Below are 18845 nucleotides of genomic sequence, written 5' to 3'. Positions count from 1 at the left end.
TTAACCTACTAGAAAAATGGCGTTTCCATAGTCAAATAGTGGGAAGAGCTTGAACTGGATTATTGCTCTCTTTCAGGATTGCTGCCGTACCGGCAAGCTCTCGTTCATTTTTAGAGTTCAAGCATGCAAAATTGCAGGCATGCGTTCCTCTAGCATTGATAATATGCAAAAGCAAAAGGAAAAGAAGACCAGTCTTTTTCAGTTTCATTCCAGATTCCTCTTCCTCTGCCCTTCTTTTATCTGTTGATGCTCTCCCTTGGAATTCTCCAGTACTAGCTGGAATTCCTAATGAAGGTGGAGAGCTCCCAAATTCTAGAGCTTTCACAAAGCCTACACTCGCAGATTTAAGGCCTGTCTATCTACCAGTCTACGAGATGTTTATATTTAAGTGTTTTACAAATATTTCAACCTCAGTATTTCAATGTTTAAAATCGCTCTCCCCACTAACTTTCTTTTCTTCCCTTTTCCCTCTCTCAAATACCACCATCTAATCATCTAAGCCCCCAAACTGACATTCTTAATGCTTCTCTTTTCCTTAAGTTATAGTAGACAATTCTTCATAGTTTTATTAATTTTAAATCTTAAGGATTTTTAAAATGTTGTTCTTCCTTTCCATCCCTTCTGTCGTTGCCTTAGTTCAGACACCTACAACTTCTCCAGAGCCTCCTAACTAGTCTCCCTGCCTCTGGCCATTTCTCCTCTTTCTCAAATCACCATCCCAATTCTTTTTTAACAGTTTTGCCAAAATAGGCATAACTCACATTAATTACCTCCATAAAAATCCCATTTCTTTCCAGGAGGAAAGAAATCCACATCTTCTTAGTAAATCAAATTAGACAGACCCCTCAAGTTTTAACTTCTGCCAGTCTGGCAAGTCTTTTGGTATTTCCCACATGCAATTTAATATACCAGTCATGCCAATATACTTGAACTTGTACCATGCTTTCCCTAGCTCTAGGACTTTGTGTGGGTTTCCCTCAGCCTCTAGATACCCTTCCCTACATCCTCACTCAGCTAACTCCCATTTTTTCAAAATTTGGCTCAGATATCTCCCATTCTGAAAATCTCCTCTGACCCCATCCCCTTCCCATCCATCCCCATTTCACTCCCAGCCTGTATTAGGTACCATGGCTAAGTGCTCTAATAGCACACTAAGCTTCCTTTTCTTAAAACACTTATCAAACTGGACTATAAATTGTTATTTACCCATTTTTATTCATCACGATACTATAGGTTCCTTGGAGGATAAAGACTATATATCTTTATCCCCACATTCACAGTGCCCAACATAGAAAATGACTAACTTGAGTAGAATGTTGAATCCACAAATGAACAAATAATAAATGGCCCAGAATTCAATGCACTTCCGACATCAGCCAATACAAAACTTGTTCCTTTGATTAACTTCCAAGGGAAAGCCAATCCACAAAAAGTGTTGGAATTTTTGACTTGGAATTTGTAGGGACATAAGGAATGGGTAATACTGCATGACACTCAAGACAAGTTAAAACAAAGCCAGTGGACATGTTCCTTATTTAGTAGCTATTATGTCAAGAGACCAACCAAGGTGTCCTTCTGACCTTTCCCTCTTACACCTCTCAGCTAGTTTACCTGCTCCCCACCCCACTTCTAGATGATTTCCCTCATGACCATCCATTTCCTTCCCTCGAACAGCCTCAGTTCTGCCCTTCCATTACGTAGAATAGGTTTTCTGATGTCACTGAGACCCAGGCTCAGCGAGGGAGGTAGATTCTTCACCTGGGACTTACTAAGACCTCTCACCAAAGGCGGGTCTTATCCTATCAAAGATTTCTTGCAGCTGCCAAGATAAGAGAGTCTCCATAACATTATGTAAGTGAAAACACAGGGCTTATTAGTTTTTTACACATTCCAATTTCATCTTATAAATCAAACCAACGGACACAGGGTTATTGCCAACATGAACAGAGCTTTCACCAGCTTATCTAAATATAAAACTCAACTTTTATTTAAAACACAAAGCAACACCAAAATGTGGCTTCATTTTATCTCATTAACTCCTGCATTTCCACAGACTGCATTGGCTGATTCAAAGCAGAAACTAAGCAGTAGCCTTTCTCGCAACTTGGTGATTTTTAATACATCCTTCAAGGTAAGGAAGACAGGACTGCAGGAAGCGGATTATGAACTACAGCCTTATACTTTATCTTTTAAATCAACAAACTAATATCACGTTTAAATCAGAGCTCTAATTAGCTGGGTGAGTCATCCAGCAGCTGTTGGCAGAGAGACCCAAACATAAATGTATATTATGATTTGTGGATTTGTTCAAGTACCTAACATAGGGTGAGCTTTCAGAACAAAGTGAACTACTCTCTTCTCAGGATTAAGCTGTTCTTTAGAAAATCAGTAAGTTTGAGCCATTTTTAAATCGATCTTGATTCTTTCAGAATGCTGCTAAGTAAATAGCATTTGAATGTCCTTTTCTTATAAAAGTGTTGAAATCTTACGCTTTCCTGAGTAACTTACACAGGAGGTACAATCAACCAAAAACTATTGATTATTGAGAACTTAATATTGAAATGAGTTTTTAAAAGCTGAAGAAGAGAGTTACAGAGTCTATTCAGAGCATGACCAGATGACAACATGAAAATCTTTCTCATCGCTAGGTTCTCCATCAATACATTTTTACATTGATAAGACTACTTAAATATTTGACCTTGAATTACAGTTGTTTGTGTACACATTTTATCTTTTATACAGAGGGTATAAACTCCTCATAAAAATGAGCCATATCTTAGTCGCATTTGTGGTCCATAGAATACTTAACATAGTAATTTGTGGGACATAAATTTACAACAAAATTATTCAATATTTATGAGGCATCGTGCTATCCATAAAGATACATGGACTGGTAATACAGAGTAGACCCCTGCCCTCATGCAGCTAACTTTGTATTAAAAGCAGGAGAAAGAAATAGACCACACAGTCATAAAAACAAAAAATAATGATGATATCAAAGAAAGAAGATGATTATGATGTTATGAGCATTGAGAGGAAAATAGAAAAGGGCATATGATAGAGAGGAACAAGGTTGGGATCACTTTAGATAGGGTTAAAGTTATAGTTAGGGAATAGTGGTCAATAAGACCTCCCTGATAAGGTGATATTTACACGGGTCACTGAAATCTGAGAATAAAATGCACAGTTGTCATGGTGTCACGAACAAAAGTGTTCCAGTCAGAGGGAATGGAAGTGCAAAAGCTCAGAGGTGAGAAAGAACTTGAAACATTCTGAGGCTGGAAAGGAGTCTGGTGTGGCTGGAGCTTCGTGAATGATGAAGAGAATGGTGCCAGGTAGTCCAGAGCCAGAAAAATGTAGGGCCGTACAGGTTATCGTAAGGAATTGGAATTATACTATATGAATAATTTCAAAAGGGCTGTATATTTTATGAATATTATACTAGGTTACATATATACTATATATGCTTTTATAAGTGATAGAGAGAACGACAAGATTTAAAACACAGACACTAGTTTAGAGGCTATCACAGGAGTCCATGAGAGGGAGAAATGTAGTTTGGATCAGGAGAGGTAAAAATAGAAAGGACTATGCACATTCAGGGTAGAATCTGCAGGACCCGATGATAGATTATATTTAGGGGTGAGAAAAGTAAGAGCCTCAGGGATAATTTTTTTGTGTTTTGCCCAAGAAAATGAATAGTTGGATAAGATTTGGAGACAAACAGATTGTAAACCAGAAAACCAAGAGTTCTGTTTTAGATGTTTTAGGTTTTTGATATGTTATTAGTCATCTAAATGGAGGTAGGCAAGTAGAGAGTGGAACTCATGTGTCTGAAGCTCAGGAGAGAGTTTTAGTATAGCGATATGTATCAGGCAGTGTTCAACATAGAGATAATGTTTAAAACTGAGACTAAATGGAGATCAACTACAAAGACAGTGTTGCCAAACAAGAGGAGAGGAAAGGAGAAGAAGGGAGGGAAGGGTAGAGGAGAGAGCCTAGTTCTCTGAGGCACTATATCATTTTGAGGTCCGGGAAGGGAAGAGAAGCCAGTAAATGAGGCTGGAAGTAGCCAGAGAGAAAGGAAAAAACAAGCACAGCATGTCGTGTCAGAGAGGCACAGGCAAAGTATGTTTGTTCATCGAATTTGATAATTCAGGCAAATACTAGATTATGATTCCAAGTAAACAGGCATCAAATTTGAAAATTCCTGGATATTTTCTTAGGTCTTGATTACACTCAGAGTAACAGCCAAGATAGAGAAAGTCTCCGTCACTAGTTGTCTGGCATTCATTTTCTAAAGGCAATTCAAAACTAATAATAATTAAAGCATTAGTAAAGTATTTATATATTTATACCCAATTATATACTTTACCTCCAAAACAAATAAAATGTATTTTTGTTGCTCACCATGAGATTTTTTTATCAACAGATAAAAATATCATAGCATGTGGAGTGATGGTATGACTTTTGATATGGTGCTTACTGTATCCTAGCAATAAAACTTCCTTGTGTTATTTTTGCCAGGAGTTTGGGTGACACCTCGACACATTATCATCAATTCTACAACAGTGGAATTATATTGGAGTCTGCCGGAAAAGCCCAATGGCCTCATTTCTCAATATCAATTGAGTCGTAATGGAAGCTTGGTTTTCCTGGGGGGCAGTGAGGAGCAGAACTTCACTGATAAAAACCTGGAGCCCAACAGCAGGTAAACTAAAAGAAAACTTCACCAATCGTACAGTGAGAATTACAGATTTCTCAGGGTTGAGAAAGAGGCCATCTCCAACTGAAACAATATTAAATGAATTGGTTAATTAATCTCATATATTAGCCATTCCATAGCTGATGAAATCTCTTAATCCATTTCAGATGATGAAGATCCAAACACTAGCTCATTACAGTAGTCTTCAGAGGACATGATATTCCTTAGAACTGTAAACAGCCTTTTATTTGACATGAGAATTTTTTCGTATATGAAATACACAAAGTATTCAATTTTAAGAATTATCAAATGATCTTCAAAATCATGCATCCCTAAACTAGCAAGAAAAGAGATCTAAAGAGGTGTGTTTTGTATCAACAACCTTTACTTCTGGGATAATGTTTTCTCTACTTGCTATACTATATATAGACAGGAGTGGTTTGAGGGGGAAAACTTCCACATATTTGCAATTCAGTCCCATTCATTTCTCAGCAGAGATCGAATGTATCTTAGATCAACAGATGTTTTCTTACAGAGAGTAGAGATCAATTTAGTTTTATTGTAGAGAGTAGCAGATCAATTTAGAGACATCTTTCTCTAAACATATTTCCCTGAACTCTAACCCATTTAAAACTGGAGAACATTCATTTGAATCCTCCACAATCCACCGGCACACTCCAAGACTTTCCTGAAATCTTTAAGAAAAGCAATGAATTACTCGACGGTTAAAAATAAAATGGGGGGGACTTCCCTGGTGGCGCAGTGGTTAAGAATCCACCTGCCAATGCAAGGGACACGGGTTTGAGCCCTGGTCCGGGAAGATCCCACACGCCACAGAACAACGAAGCCTATGCGCCACAACTACTGAGCCTGTGCTCTAGAGCCCTTGAGCTGCAACTACTGAGCCCACATGCCACAACTACTGAACCCCGTGTGCCTAGAGCCCATGCTCTGCAACAAGAGAAGCCACTGCAGTGAGAAGCCCACGCACCACAACGAAGAGTAGCCCTGCTCACCACAACTAGAGAAAAGCCCACGTACAGCAACAAAGACCCAACGCAGCCAAAACTTAATTAAATAATTAAAATAATAATAATAAATTTACATTTTAAAATGCCCATATTTAAAAAAAATAAAAAATAAGAAAAAATAAAATAAAATGGGAAAGGGTCCGAAATAGTGATGTCCTGGAGAGAATGTTCCCTGTGCTAGAAAAATTATAAGGTCTATGGTAAAGTCTCTGGATGGGGAACAAAGAATTTGCAATTTGTCACAAATTTAGAACCAAGCAATAGATAGAAAAGCCAGCAATCACTGTCCAATTATCGTGTGCATTGCCTTATCACAATTCTTTCTTTTTTAAATATAGGTACATTTATAAGCTGGAAGCCACTACTGAAGGTGGCAGCAGTCCCAGTAATGAGTACATTATACAGACACCTATATTAACACCAGAAGAAATCCCACCTCCATATAACATCACAGTAATTGGGCCTGATTCCATATATGTAGCTTGGACCCCACCAGGTAAGAAATAAAACCTGTGTGTGTGTGTGTGTGTGTGTGTGTGTGTGTGTACACGCATGCGCACGCACGCGCATGTGTACATAAAACATTTCAGAGGAAATTAATTGGAGATAGGACTGGAAATGTGAATTTAGTAAATCAGAAGGACATATTCTGTCTCCTGGATAAATATAAACAGAATAAACCAAACTACACTCACGGGTGAATACATGTGTTAGCATTTATGTACATACATATAGATAGATATAGGTGTATAGATAAAGATATATAGATACCTAGATGTATACTTTTCTATCAAAGCAACGCTTTCTTTCAAGTACCAGAGCCTAAAAATCTCTTTTCTTATTCATACGTATGCAAGGTAAGTCACATAGGTCTGAACTACCTTGAGCATCCGTTTCTACAGGATCCCCTAGATTGAATCATTGGCATTATATTATAGTAGTGAATGGAGAATTCAGAAAGAAAATAGACCACTCCACCCATGTATCTTGAGTTGTGACCAGTTATATAGTAGCTGAATTTTACCTCTCTGAGCTGTGTAGCCTCCATCAAACCATTGAGTCCCTAGTAGGTTGCTTTTGTGGTTTAGTGCAATATTATATTTGGAATATAATCACCATCCTCAGGTCAAACTCTGACTGCATTAACACTGTGGATTAAGGATTAGAGTGAAATCTGCTTGCTCTGTCTTTTAACATTAGGGATATTTGGAAGTTTTGTTTCAGTAAAATTTAAAACTGATTAAGGTATTAAATGAACTTCAAAGATATGTGAGTTTATTTTTAATATCTAGTCTTAACATGAAATTGAAACATGAAATTAACACAAACCCCTGTTGTCCCCATCAGATTAAGTTTAGCCACATTTCAACATGGTACTGAAAATAATTGGTTAACAGTCATTTGGGCTATCAGCAGATCCATTCCATAAAATAATTAACAGACATATTTTGCATTGAACTGAAAACATAACTCAGTCAAAACATGTAATTTAGGCATAAAGATAACATAAAGGCATAATATTGGATTGGCCAAAAAGTTGGTTCGGGTTTTTCTGTAAGATGGTATGGAAAAACCTGAACGAACTTTTTGGCCAACCCAGTATATAAAACTTAAATTCTCATGAACCAACATCCTTCTGATGTCATAATCTCAGATCAAAGAAAAAAAGGATCTTTTGGGGGACAAATTTGCAGGAGAAAATCTCTGAAGAGCTTTCTAAGCAAAGAAAAACTTAAGTTGCTCTAAGATATAAAGTATAAATGATTTCATCCACCTTTGTATTAAAATGAACATGCAACATATTAAATTAAACAAAACAAGAAAGAATAATCCATAGCGCCGGGATGTGTCATAAAGTACTATAATTCAGATCTCAGTATTAGAAGCATAGCTGTTCTTGAACTCTGCTCTTAATTTTAACAGGAATAAATACAAATCTCCTGCTGTGAAAAATATACAAACTTACATATCCTTTTATGGAATTGATTTCTACCTTCATGGAAGAGCATGGCCAACTTGCAGCCTTTTAGTGTATTTCTCCTTGGCATTCTTATAGTACCGTGGTATTTTTGCTCCACAAAGTAAAATGAGGCATCACAGAGCCAGCCTGAGACCAGATTCAGCCTATTGACTGGAGACTTCTCAGATTCAGTCCAGGGTCTTTTACCATACAAGTTTGCAAAGAGCAATAAAGAAAATCCAGGGCGATACGCAAAGTTGATGATTTTCTAGCCAAGTGACCAGGAAGTTCCATGGTTTATCACAGAGGTCCCCAGCCTTTTTGGCACCAGGGACCGGTTTCGTGGAAGACAATTTTTCCACGGATGGGGTGGGGGATGGTTCAGGCAGTAATGCGAGCGATGGGGAGCGATGGGGAGCGGCAGATGAAGCTTCACTGGCTTGCCCACCGCTCACCTCCTGCTGTGCAGCCTGGTTCCTACAGGCCACAGACTGGTACCATCTGCAGCCTGGGGTTTGGGGACCCCTAGTTTATCAAATTACATGTCATTTTCATATTATTACACACCTAAATTGTCATTGCTAATCCGAAGATTTCACACTTAGTAAGGATTTGAAAACATCTTTCTTTTTAAAAAAATTTTTTATTGGAGTATAGTTGATACAGTGTTATCAACTATAACAATGTTGTGTTAGTTTTAGGTGTACAGCAAAGTGAATCAGTTATACATATACATATATCCACTCTTTTTTAGATTCTTTTCCCATGTAGGTCATACAGAGTATTGAGTAGAGTTCCCTGTGCTATGCAGTAGGTTCTTATTAGTTATCTGTTTTATATATAGTAGTGTGTATGTCAATCCCAATCTCCCAATTTATCCCTCCCCCGCCCTTTCCCCATAAGTTTGTTTTCTATATAAGTTTGTTTTCTACATCTGTGACTCTGTTTCTGTTTTGTAAATAAGTTCATTTTTTTATATTCCACATATAAGCGATATCATATTTCTGTGCCAGCTATTAGCTGACTTTAAATAAGTCAGTTTCTTTGAGTCTCAGTTATCTCCATCTGTAAAATCAATCAGAGAAGAAATCAGAGAAGAAAAAGAAATAAAAGGAATCCAAATTGGAAAAGAAGAAATAAAGCTGTCACTGTTTGCAGATGACATGATATTATAGATAGAGAATCCTAAAGATGCTACCAGAAAACTACTAGAGCTAATTAATGAATTTGGTAAAGTAGCAGGATAGAAGATTAACGCACAGAAATCTCTTGCATTCCTATACACTATTGATGAAAAATCTGAAAGAGAAATTAAGGAAACACTCCCATTTACCACTGCAACAGAAAGAATAAAATACCTAGGAATAAACCTACCTAAGGAGACAAAAGACCTGTAGGCAGAAAACTATATGACACTGATGAAAGAAATTAAAGATGATGCAAACAGATGGAGAAATATATCATGTTCTTGGATTGGAAGGATCAACATTGTGAAAATGACTATACTACCCAAAGCAATCTACAGATTCAATGCAATCCCTATCAAACTACCAATGGCATTTTTCACAGAAAAAGAGCAAAAAATTTCACAATTTATATGGAAACACAAAAGACCACGAATAGCCAAAGCAATCCTGATACAAAAAAACAGAGCTGGAAGAATCAGGCTCCCTGACTTCAGACTATACTACAAAGCTACAGTAAGCAAGACAGTATGGTACTGGCACAAAAACAGATATATAGCTCAATGGTGCAGGACAGAATGCCCAGAGATAAACCCATGCACATATGGGCACCTAATTTACAACAAAGGAGGCAAGAATATACAATGGAGAAAAGACAGCCTCCTCAATAAGTGGTGCTGGGAAAACTTGACAGCTACATGTAAAAGAATGAAATTAGAAGACTCCCTAATGCCATACACAAAAATAATCTCAAAATGGATTAAAGACCTAAGAGTAAGGCCAGACACTATCAAACGCTTAGAGGAAAACATAGGCAGAACACTGTATGACATAAATCACAGCAAGATCCTTTTTGACCCACCTCCTAGAGAAATGGAAATAAAAACAAAAATAAACACATGGGACCTAATTAAACTTAAAAACTTTTGCACAGCAAAGGAAACCATAAACAAGACAAAAAGACAACCCTCAAAATGGGAGAAAATATTTGCAAATGAAGCAACTGACAAAGGATTAGTCTCCAAAATTTACAAGCAGCTCATGCAGCTCAATATCAAAAAAAAAAAAAAAACAACAGCCCCATCCAAAAATGGGCAGAAGACCTAAATACACATTTCTCCAAAGAAGATATACAGATTGCCAAGAAACACATGAAAGGATGCTCAACATCACTAATCATTAGAGAAATTCAAATCAAAACTACAGGGAGGTATCACCTCACACCAGTCGGAATGGCCATCATCAAAAAATCTATAAACAATAAATGCTGGAGAGGGTGTGGAGAAAAGGGAACCCTCTTGCACTGTTGCTGGGAATGTAAATTGATACAGCCACTATGGAGAACAGTATGGAAGTTCCTTAAAAACTAAAAATAGAACCACCATACAACCCAGCAATCCCACTACTGGGCATATACCCTGAGAAAACCATATTTCAAAGGTGTCATGTACTGCAATGTTCATTGCAGCTCTATTTACAATAGCCAGGACATGGAAGCAACCTAAGTGTCCATTGACAGAAGAATGGATAAAGGAGATGTGGCACATATATACAATGGAATATTAGCCATAAAAAGAAATGAAACTGAGTTATTTGTAGTGAGGTGGATGGACCTAGAGACTGTCATACAGAGTGAAGTAAGTCAGAAAGAGAAAAACAAATACCGTATGCTAACACATATATATGGAATCTAAAAAAAAAAAAAAAAAGTTCTGAAGAACCTAGGGGTAGGACAGGAATAAAGATGTAGATGTAGAGAATGGACTTGAGGACACGGGGAGGGGGAAGGGTAAGCTGGGACGAAGTGAGAGAGTGGCATGGACATATATACACTACCAAATGTAAAATAGATAGCTAGTGGGAAGCAGCCACATAGCACAGGGAGATCAGCTTGGTTCTTTGTGTCCACATATAGGGGTGGGATAGGGAGGGTGGGAGGGAGGGAGACGCAAGAGGGAGGAGATATGGGGATATATGCATATGTATAGCTGATTCACTTTGTTATAAAGCAGAAAGTAACACACATTGTAAAGCAATTATACTCCAATAAAGATGTTAAATAAATAAATATGTATTTGCCCCAAAATCTGCTAGGTCCCAAGGCCTCCACTTTCAAAATCATAAAACTGCATATTGCAAGATTGGGTTTGTAAATTTTTAAGATTTCTTTCAAATTTCCCAGAATTTTGTCTTTTTTTTCTTTGAGTTCAATATCATATTTTCATGTTTAAAGTATAATGTTTCTATTTAGAAAAGGATCATTGTGAAATAAGGCATAAGTTTTGCTTTTTTAATGTCACCTTAACTCTTGTCTACCTCAATTTTGTAGAAATTGTTCATTCCAGTCCAGCCTAAGGGATATTGTAGAAATGCTTTACACACTAGCTCTGACCATGTAACCAGCGGTTAATAAATCCATAATATCCAGGCCTGTCAATCTTTTAGTTTCAGATGCACAAACTCCATGACAGAAACCCTGTAATATATGGAAAGATTAAAGTCTTAAATTAAACTTTTTTCCTGGTGCCTAGAAGGATTTTGAACTTAGTAAACAGGCAGATGATTTTGACTTGTGTATAATCTACAGTTGATTTTATTGGAAAGTACCTCATGCTGTGTTTTGATTTGGATAATAAAAACATTTCCTGTTCCTGAATAGTCACAAATATATATTTTAAACAGGAAGAAAACAAACTTGTTATAACTTGAGGTTGTTTATTTGCTGACAGTCGAGAGCTTTCTAGGTATTCATCATACCCTCCTGCCATTGCAAAGTGATTGTATCATACACAGAGCTGAAAAATGGACAAAACAGTCCATACCTGTAGTTCCCAAACCTGAGTGAACATTAGGATCACCTGGAAAGCTTGTGCAAAGACAGATTCTCAACCCCAAGTTTACTGAATAAGAATGTCCTGGGCTAGAGTTAAGTTCGGCAGATGACACTGATGTGCTCCAAGTTTAGTAACCATGGATCACCCACATCATGGGTGGTCAAAAGTGGTCAGTTACAATAAATCTCTGAAAATGCAGATCAAACCAGTTTCCCTTGAATGTCCAAAGCCAAAATAGTGGTTAACTGATTGTTTTTCACACGTATTTTGTTTCGTGGTCAGTAAGGACAGAGTGACCTTACACAGGTAAGTTGCTGGGAGAAAACTATCTCTGTGGTTGCCTGGCAACAGAAAATGACCCGTGCAATTATGTGGGCTTTCAGTTTACACATTGTTAATGATCAGTGTTATCTATAAATTGCCTTATTGTTTATAAATCCTGTTAGTAAAAGGGGTTCAGGCCAGAGAGTATATGAGAATATTCAGGGGAAGAGAAATTGTGATAAATATCATTATTCATTAACATTACTTGTGTATATTTGCCATTTTTTAAATTCCTAGTATGTGCCAAACAATTTGATAAGCACTTTCCCTGCCTTACTGCAGTTAATTCTCATGCAAACCCTGGTAGACAAGTAATATCATTATCAAAATATTAAGATAAGAAACTTGAATCTTGAAGAAGTAATATAATTTACTCAAGGTCACACAGCCTGAATTCAAATTCAGGTCTGCGCTCTTCTGCTGCCTTATAAGAGCAATTCCTTCCTGTCTTTGGCTTAACTCTTAAATCCAAATCCTACTTTCCATTTACTGCCCAAAGTCTTTTAGATTTACAATAGAGCAACTAGGTTTTCTGAAATAGTAGCCTAGAGGGCCAAGAAGCAGAGCTAGGTGTTGGGGAAAACCAAACGATTTGGGGAGAAAATTTTTTGTGTGGGGCGTGTCAAGACCAGAAGAATTAATGGTGGAAAATGACGAGCCCCTGAAGGGAAAATATCTACCTGGCAATAGTTATCTCCTGAGGCGTGAGGGAACTAGTAACCAGAAGCCATTACTGACCCATCTAGAAGTGCAGAAAGAGTAGACGTGACTTAGCAAAACTAGATTCCAGGTCCAGGAAGATTTTAATTAGGTGGGAAAGGAAAAGAGTCATTTCTCAAATAACTACAGAGAGATTATTCAAAGACTATTTTAAGCCCTTTGTAGACTGTCTTTTACCTCCCAAGTAAATCCTGGTTTACTTTCTCTCATTATTACTTGACAAAAGTTAGCGGTAAGATTATCAAAACTCTCCGAACTAAAAAAAAAAACAAGATTTCCGCTCTTCTGTACATCATTTGTACTTTCAAATCAGATGATACACAAACAACATGTCCTTATAAAATGTTTGCTAAAGTATTAAAGGAACAAAAATGTTGAGTAAGCTTCTAAACTTTATCATTCAGGCAAATATAAATAAATTTTGGATTTTCTGCTGTTTAAAATTATTCAAACACTTGATTTCCTATAGAAGCCCACATTCAGTGGGCACTGGGTATATGCTGGCTGTTCTTATTTGAATCTACAGACAACGTAAACCAGATTAGTTTATTCCTAAACATTTCTTCTCACCTTTTACAAGCTCTGAACCTTGGGTCAGAATTTACACATTCATATTAAAGAGAAAAAAGGATATATGCTACCTTAGTGGTTGAAAATGTATAGAAAAATGAAAAAGAAAATACTTCATGGGATGTAAGTGGTTTACTCAGATTAAGAATGGAGATAGGCATCCCTGCCATTTCAGAATCCAAACATTCAAAATTATTTAAACTCTGAAGGTAATAATGGGACTTTCTAATTTATCAAGATGACGACTCTGTTTTGATCTATCCTAGCCCTTAATCATCTTCTAATTAACAATATCATTGGATTCAACACCCGCTTTTTCTCACTAAAGATGGTGAGTTATTTAGGCTTAATGCATAATATTGAAATAATGGTGCTTTTCCTGTCACATTTATCTCTTAGTCCATTAAAGAAAAGAATTGGCAACAATTCTTCTACTGAGAAATCATTTAAATTAATATTGCTTAGGAATATAAATGATTTTTATTAATCAAGTTTTGATTAAAGGGTAGCTAGCCACAATATGGCCTGCGGGTAGACATTAAGCATCTTGGTGTTCAGTGAACTCATCAACTGCAGTGTATTACATCAGATACTATCCATTTAAAGTCAAAATTGGCATTAAGCTTTTTAAAGAATTCACGTTGCATTAATTGGGATGATTCAACATTGGTAATTGTTTCGGGTTTCTTATAAGGGTAATAGCCAAGTGACAAGTAGTGGTGAGTTTCAGAAGAAAATGTAAAACTCATTTCAATGATTTGTAGTTTATTTTGCATATTACATTACTTCACTTATCTTTTCACTTTTACTGAGGTATAATTGACAAATAGAATGGTGATATATTTAAAGTGTATAACATGATCACTTGATACACGTATATATTGTGAAGGGATTCCCACCATTGATTTAATTAACACATTCATCATCTCATATATTTCCTCTTTTTTCTTTTCTTTACTATAGTCACCGTGTTATACAATAGATCCTCAGACCTTATTCATCTTATAACTGAAAGTTTGCACCCTTTTACCAACCTCTCCCTATTTCCCCCATTCTCTCAGCCCCTGACAACCAGCATTTACTGTTTCTATGAGTTCAACTTTTTTTTTAATGATTCCATATATAAACGATACCATTAGGTATTTGTCTTTCTGTCTGTTTCACTTAACACAATGCCCTCTAGGTTCATCCATGTTGTAGCAAATGGCAGGATTTCCATCTTTTTTAAGGTTGAACAACAGTGCATTGTATATATATCACATTTTCTTTATCCAGTCATCCATTAATGGACATTTAGGACATTAGTTGTTTCTAATCCTTGACTATTGTGAATAATGCTGCAGTGAACATAGGCGTGCAGCTATCTCTTTGAGATAATGATTTCATTTCCTTTGGATACATACCCAGAAGTAGAATTGATGGATCATATTGTAGTTCTACTTTTAATTTTTTGAGGAACCTCCATACTGCTTTCCATAGTGCCTGTACCAGTTTACATTCCCAACAGTGATATACAAGGGTTCTTTTTTCTCACATTCTCATCAGCATTTATCTCGTCTTTTTGGTAACAGGGATCCTAACAGGTGTGAAATGATATCTCACTGTGGTTTTGATTTGCATTTACCTGATGATTATTGATAGTGAGCATCTTTTCATGTACCTGTTGGTTGTTTGTATATCTTCCTCGGAAAAATGTATTTTTAGGTCCTTTGTCCATTTTTCAATTGGATTTTTTTTTTTTTTTTTTTTTGCTGTTGCATTGTAGGGCTTCCTTGTATACTTTAGATATTTAATCCTTCATCAGATATGTGGTTTGCAAATATTTTCTCCCATTCCATACGTGGTCTTTTCATTCTATTGATTCTATTCATTCTTTGCTGTGCAGAAGCTCTTTAGTTTGACGTAGTCCCATCTGAGTATTTTTGCTTTTGTTGTCTTTGCTTTGGGTGTTTAATAAATTTATCTCACCTTATTGAGTTCTAATATGTGCTAGGCATTTTGCAAGAGATTAACACATATCTATTTAATGTTCATAACAACGTGTAGTACATCCAATGTTCTCCCTGTGTTGCTAATGAGAAAAGTCAATTTCGATGTTAAAAGCTTTTTTCTCTAGGTGATTCATCACATAGGTGTCAGAGCCAACCCACAATGAATCTGACTCCAAATTCTATGAGCAAACCCACTGTACTATATTTTTTCACTAAACAGTACATAAAGCAAATGATTTTTTTTCTGCATTGTACTATGATCCAGTTCAAAACTTAAAAAAAGAAAAATGGCCATAGATACAGCAAACGTAAATGAGGACAAAGTAGTTCAAGGGCAGTTCATCCAGTAACCCAGTAGAATCATTCTGTTTGCAGCTTAAAATTTCAAAGGATGTAATTCATTTACATTTGAGTGGATTGATTCATCTGTTCATTTTAACAAACATGAAAATGTTTACTGGGACCCTCTCAGGAGTGAGGCATGATGCGACATTTTGAGAGTTAAAAAGAAGAATGAATGAGGCATCGTCCTTCTTGTCAAGAACCCTACCATCTAGTTGGGTAGAAGAGGCATAAAATGATAACTATTATACAAACGACGTAAAATTTCCATACAGTTGGTATGGATGTGTGTTCAAGAGGGTCTGGTTTCACTTCCATGGCCCCCAAAGGACATAACCAAGATACCCCTATCTCTACAAAGGAGACATTGGGCTAATTTGTTAAAAGCATTATGTGAAGCACAGCCCGTGGTTTGAAGCAAACGTGGCTATCAAACCGAATTAATAGTTTTCCTCTTAGCATCGTTCTTGTTCCAGCTCCTAAAAAAGGATTTTAGAAAAGCTTTATTTGATTGACTTGTCCCATTGTGAAGTATGCACCTGCTGTGAAATGAAGCCAGAGAGGAAAAAAAAAAGTTGAATAATTTAACTTTTTTATTTGTAAAGATAATCAGGGTTTTTCTGATTACATCTTAACTTCATAAATGTTAAATAACCTATCAGCATCTAGTTGTTGTAAATTATGAAAAGGAGCCTCGCCAGGAATATTAACCAACGAAATCCTTGTTCTTTAGCGAACAGGAAAATGTGTTATGGCAGCTTGTCATCGTGCAACTGGTAACTTTGACACCAAATAACAAAACTGCCATTTGCACTTCGGGTAAATTGGTTCACGTGAGTTTCCACTGCTCGTCTTGCTCTGACATAAATTTATGAACTCAGGAACTCACCAAGTCGTGTGGCTTGCCAGCTGACTTTAACAAATATGCCCATTTCATTGCATTTAGTCATCAGAATACCAGGGGGCTAGGTCGTTTCAGACTCATTGCAGATGGTCTAGGGTTTGCAGGAACACAGGAGGCTTTCATGTCACTGTCCTATAAAATATGACAGTGGAGGGGGCCCTCTTCCTAAATAAATGCGTGTCAGTGCTTGACATGTTCACAGCTTCAAGGAGCGTTTTCTGTTTCAACACCTCATAGGTGTATATAAAGGACATTTATTAACCAAGATGTGGAAAATTGCCTTTTCTGGGTTCATGCTTTGACCAGCCATGATCAAGATTATGTCTATATTTGAGATGTGGTGGAAGTACAGTTTTGTTTCCTGACCTCCTAGGAGTCCTGTCCTTTTAAGCAGAGAAGTTACTGGAAGCAGACCAGTAGGTACAGACTAAAGACATATAATGAGGTGCAACCTCAGACAAATCAAAGGGAAGACCACTCTAAATTACTGCTGAGAATAAAGACGAGGATATCGTTACAGGAAGACAAGTTGACCACATCCAAGTATATGTAAAAAATAAAACTAGCATAACAAGATAGTTATAAAGATATTTACTTGATTCAATATAGCATTGCTGTAATTGTAATTAGAATAGCAGCTTTATATAAAGATGGGTTCAGAAGTGTTAGAAGGCACATGAAAACAGTGTCATAACTGTGGGTTTTGGGGGGGTTTTTTGCATTTCGTTCCATTTCCTTTTGTGGAGATGTCTGTCATTTATTCAGTACTTTCTATTTGCAGTAATGACCTAAAATGCTTTACATAAATTTTTTAATTTAATCCTTTCAGCACTTTAAGATGTGGCTATTAGTGTCATCATTTTACAGCTGAAGAGACTGGCATCCGTAGAGGGTGGGTAATTTACCAGGGACAAATGAAGGCAGAAGAGGGATTTGATCTGACTCCATTCTGTGGTTTATCTAGTTCAAGACTCATGGCATGTTTTTCAAATGTGTGTTTGTCAAACTTTTCTACAAGTTCTACCCTAAAATCAGAGAAGACAGAATGAACATGCAGTCCCAGGAGGTTTGGAAAAAACCTGAAGCAATCACCATAACCTTGCAACTTTTTTAAGGTCTTGCTTTTTATCTTAAAAATTCATGCAAATTTGGCATTGAATTCCAATGTGTTTGTCTCCATCCCCCAAATAATGTATTGTATAATTTATCATTCAGGGGTACATTTTCTATTAATCTCTTTAGTTAAAGCGTGGTATGCTGTTCTATTTCAGGATATTAAGTCAATCTGAAGAAAGCCGACCCCAATGTCCAGGCAATTCTTCCTCTCTTCATTTCATCATATATATGTGTGTACAAACAGCAACCTTTTCTTCCCACTGCTTTATAGACTATGTCAGGGTAACGATAAGGAGCAATGCCCCAAATCTGAGGTGGGATGCTGTGACATGCCAAGATACTCTGGATGGATATTCCCATAAGCATATCTTCCTGCTGTGAAAGGTCAAATTGCAAACCAAGAGGATACTGATTCACTCTTCAATCTCTTTTACTACCTCGAGCAATTCTCCCCAAAGAACATCTTTAGTGGGGGGAAGAAAAAAACCTGATTATATTGCTCTTTATTTTACCTCTAATACAGTACTTAAGTTTTCCTCACCTATTAATACATTCAGAGTCTCCAACGCTCTCTGTAATCAACCCCCTTCATACAACTCTCAAACTTCGTAATTATAGCAGTCTTGTTGGGAGCAGTAAAAACATTCCCAGTTTTGTCTTGCAGTTGAGAATTAAGCCTTGAAGAATATCTTCTAAATGAGCTCATTACATGTACTCATTATACCATTAAAGAGAAAATGAATTTACTTAAATTTTCTAGATATTAATCTTTGTTGTGATATCTGAAAAAAATAATATAGAATTGTCTATTACCTGACACTAAGCAGAAGCATCGTGGTCCTAGCCAACTTCTCATCCCATGTCTGAGGAAGATTACGCATAACAAATTCATTTTAAAGCAATAGTAAGTGACAAAAATTAAATTGTGTTTTGACTGCACCGCGAATAGGATCTGTACGTGTTCAACACACTGGTTATGTCTGCATAAACGTTTTCGGCTGGTGTACAGTTCACTCTGAAGTGACGATAGAGTTAAAAAAACTGAGTAGAGAAAGTTCCCATCACTCACTACACATAAAATTTCCTAGTCTTGTGCTTTTTAGGGAGAAAAATCCACACCCAATTTTTGTGAACAAGGGATAGCGGGATTCTGCTGGTTTTCCC

At 36.7% G+C, this 18845-nt stretch overlaps 1 protein-coding gene across 1 annotated transcript in view; it reads left to right on the top strand.

The window, feature by feature from the left end:
• USH2A (usherin) overlaps window positions 1–18845 on the top strand; it is a 773776-nt gene that overhangs the window by 603495 nt on the left and 151436 nt on the right. Inside the window, exons 56-57 of the mRNA XM_060289919.1 lie at window positions 4528–4711; window positions 6075–6232. Coding sequence (XP_060145902.1) covers window positions 4528–4711; window positions 6075–6232 — 342 coding nt within the window. The remainder of the gene's footprint in view (window positions 1–4527; window positions 4712–6074; window positions 6233–18845) is intronic.

The sequence above is a fragment of the Globicephala melas genome, chromosome 1 (genome assembly GCF_963455315.2).
Source record: "Globicephala melas chromosome 1, mGloMel1.2, whole genome shotgun sequence".
NCBI classification, from domain to species: Eukaryota; Metazoa; Chordata; class Mammalia; order Artiodactyla; family Delphinidae; genus Globicephala; species Globicephala melas.
This window is presented reverse-complemented; position numbering and strand designations above follow the sequence as displayed.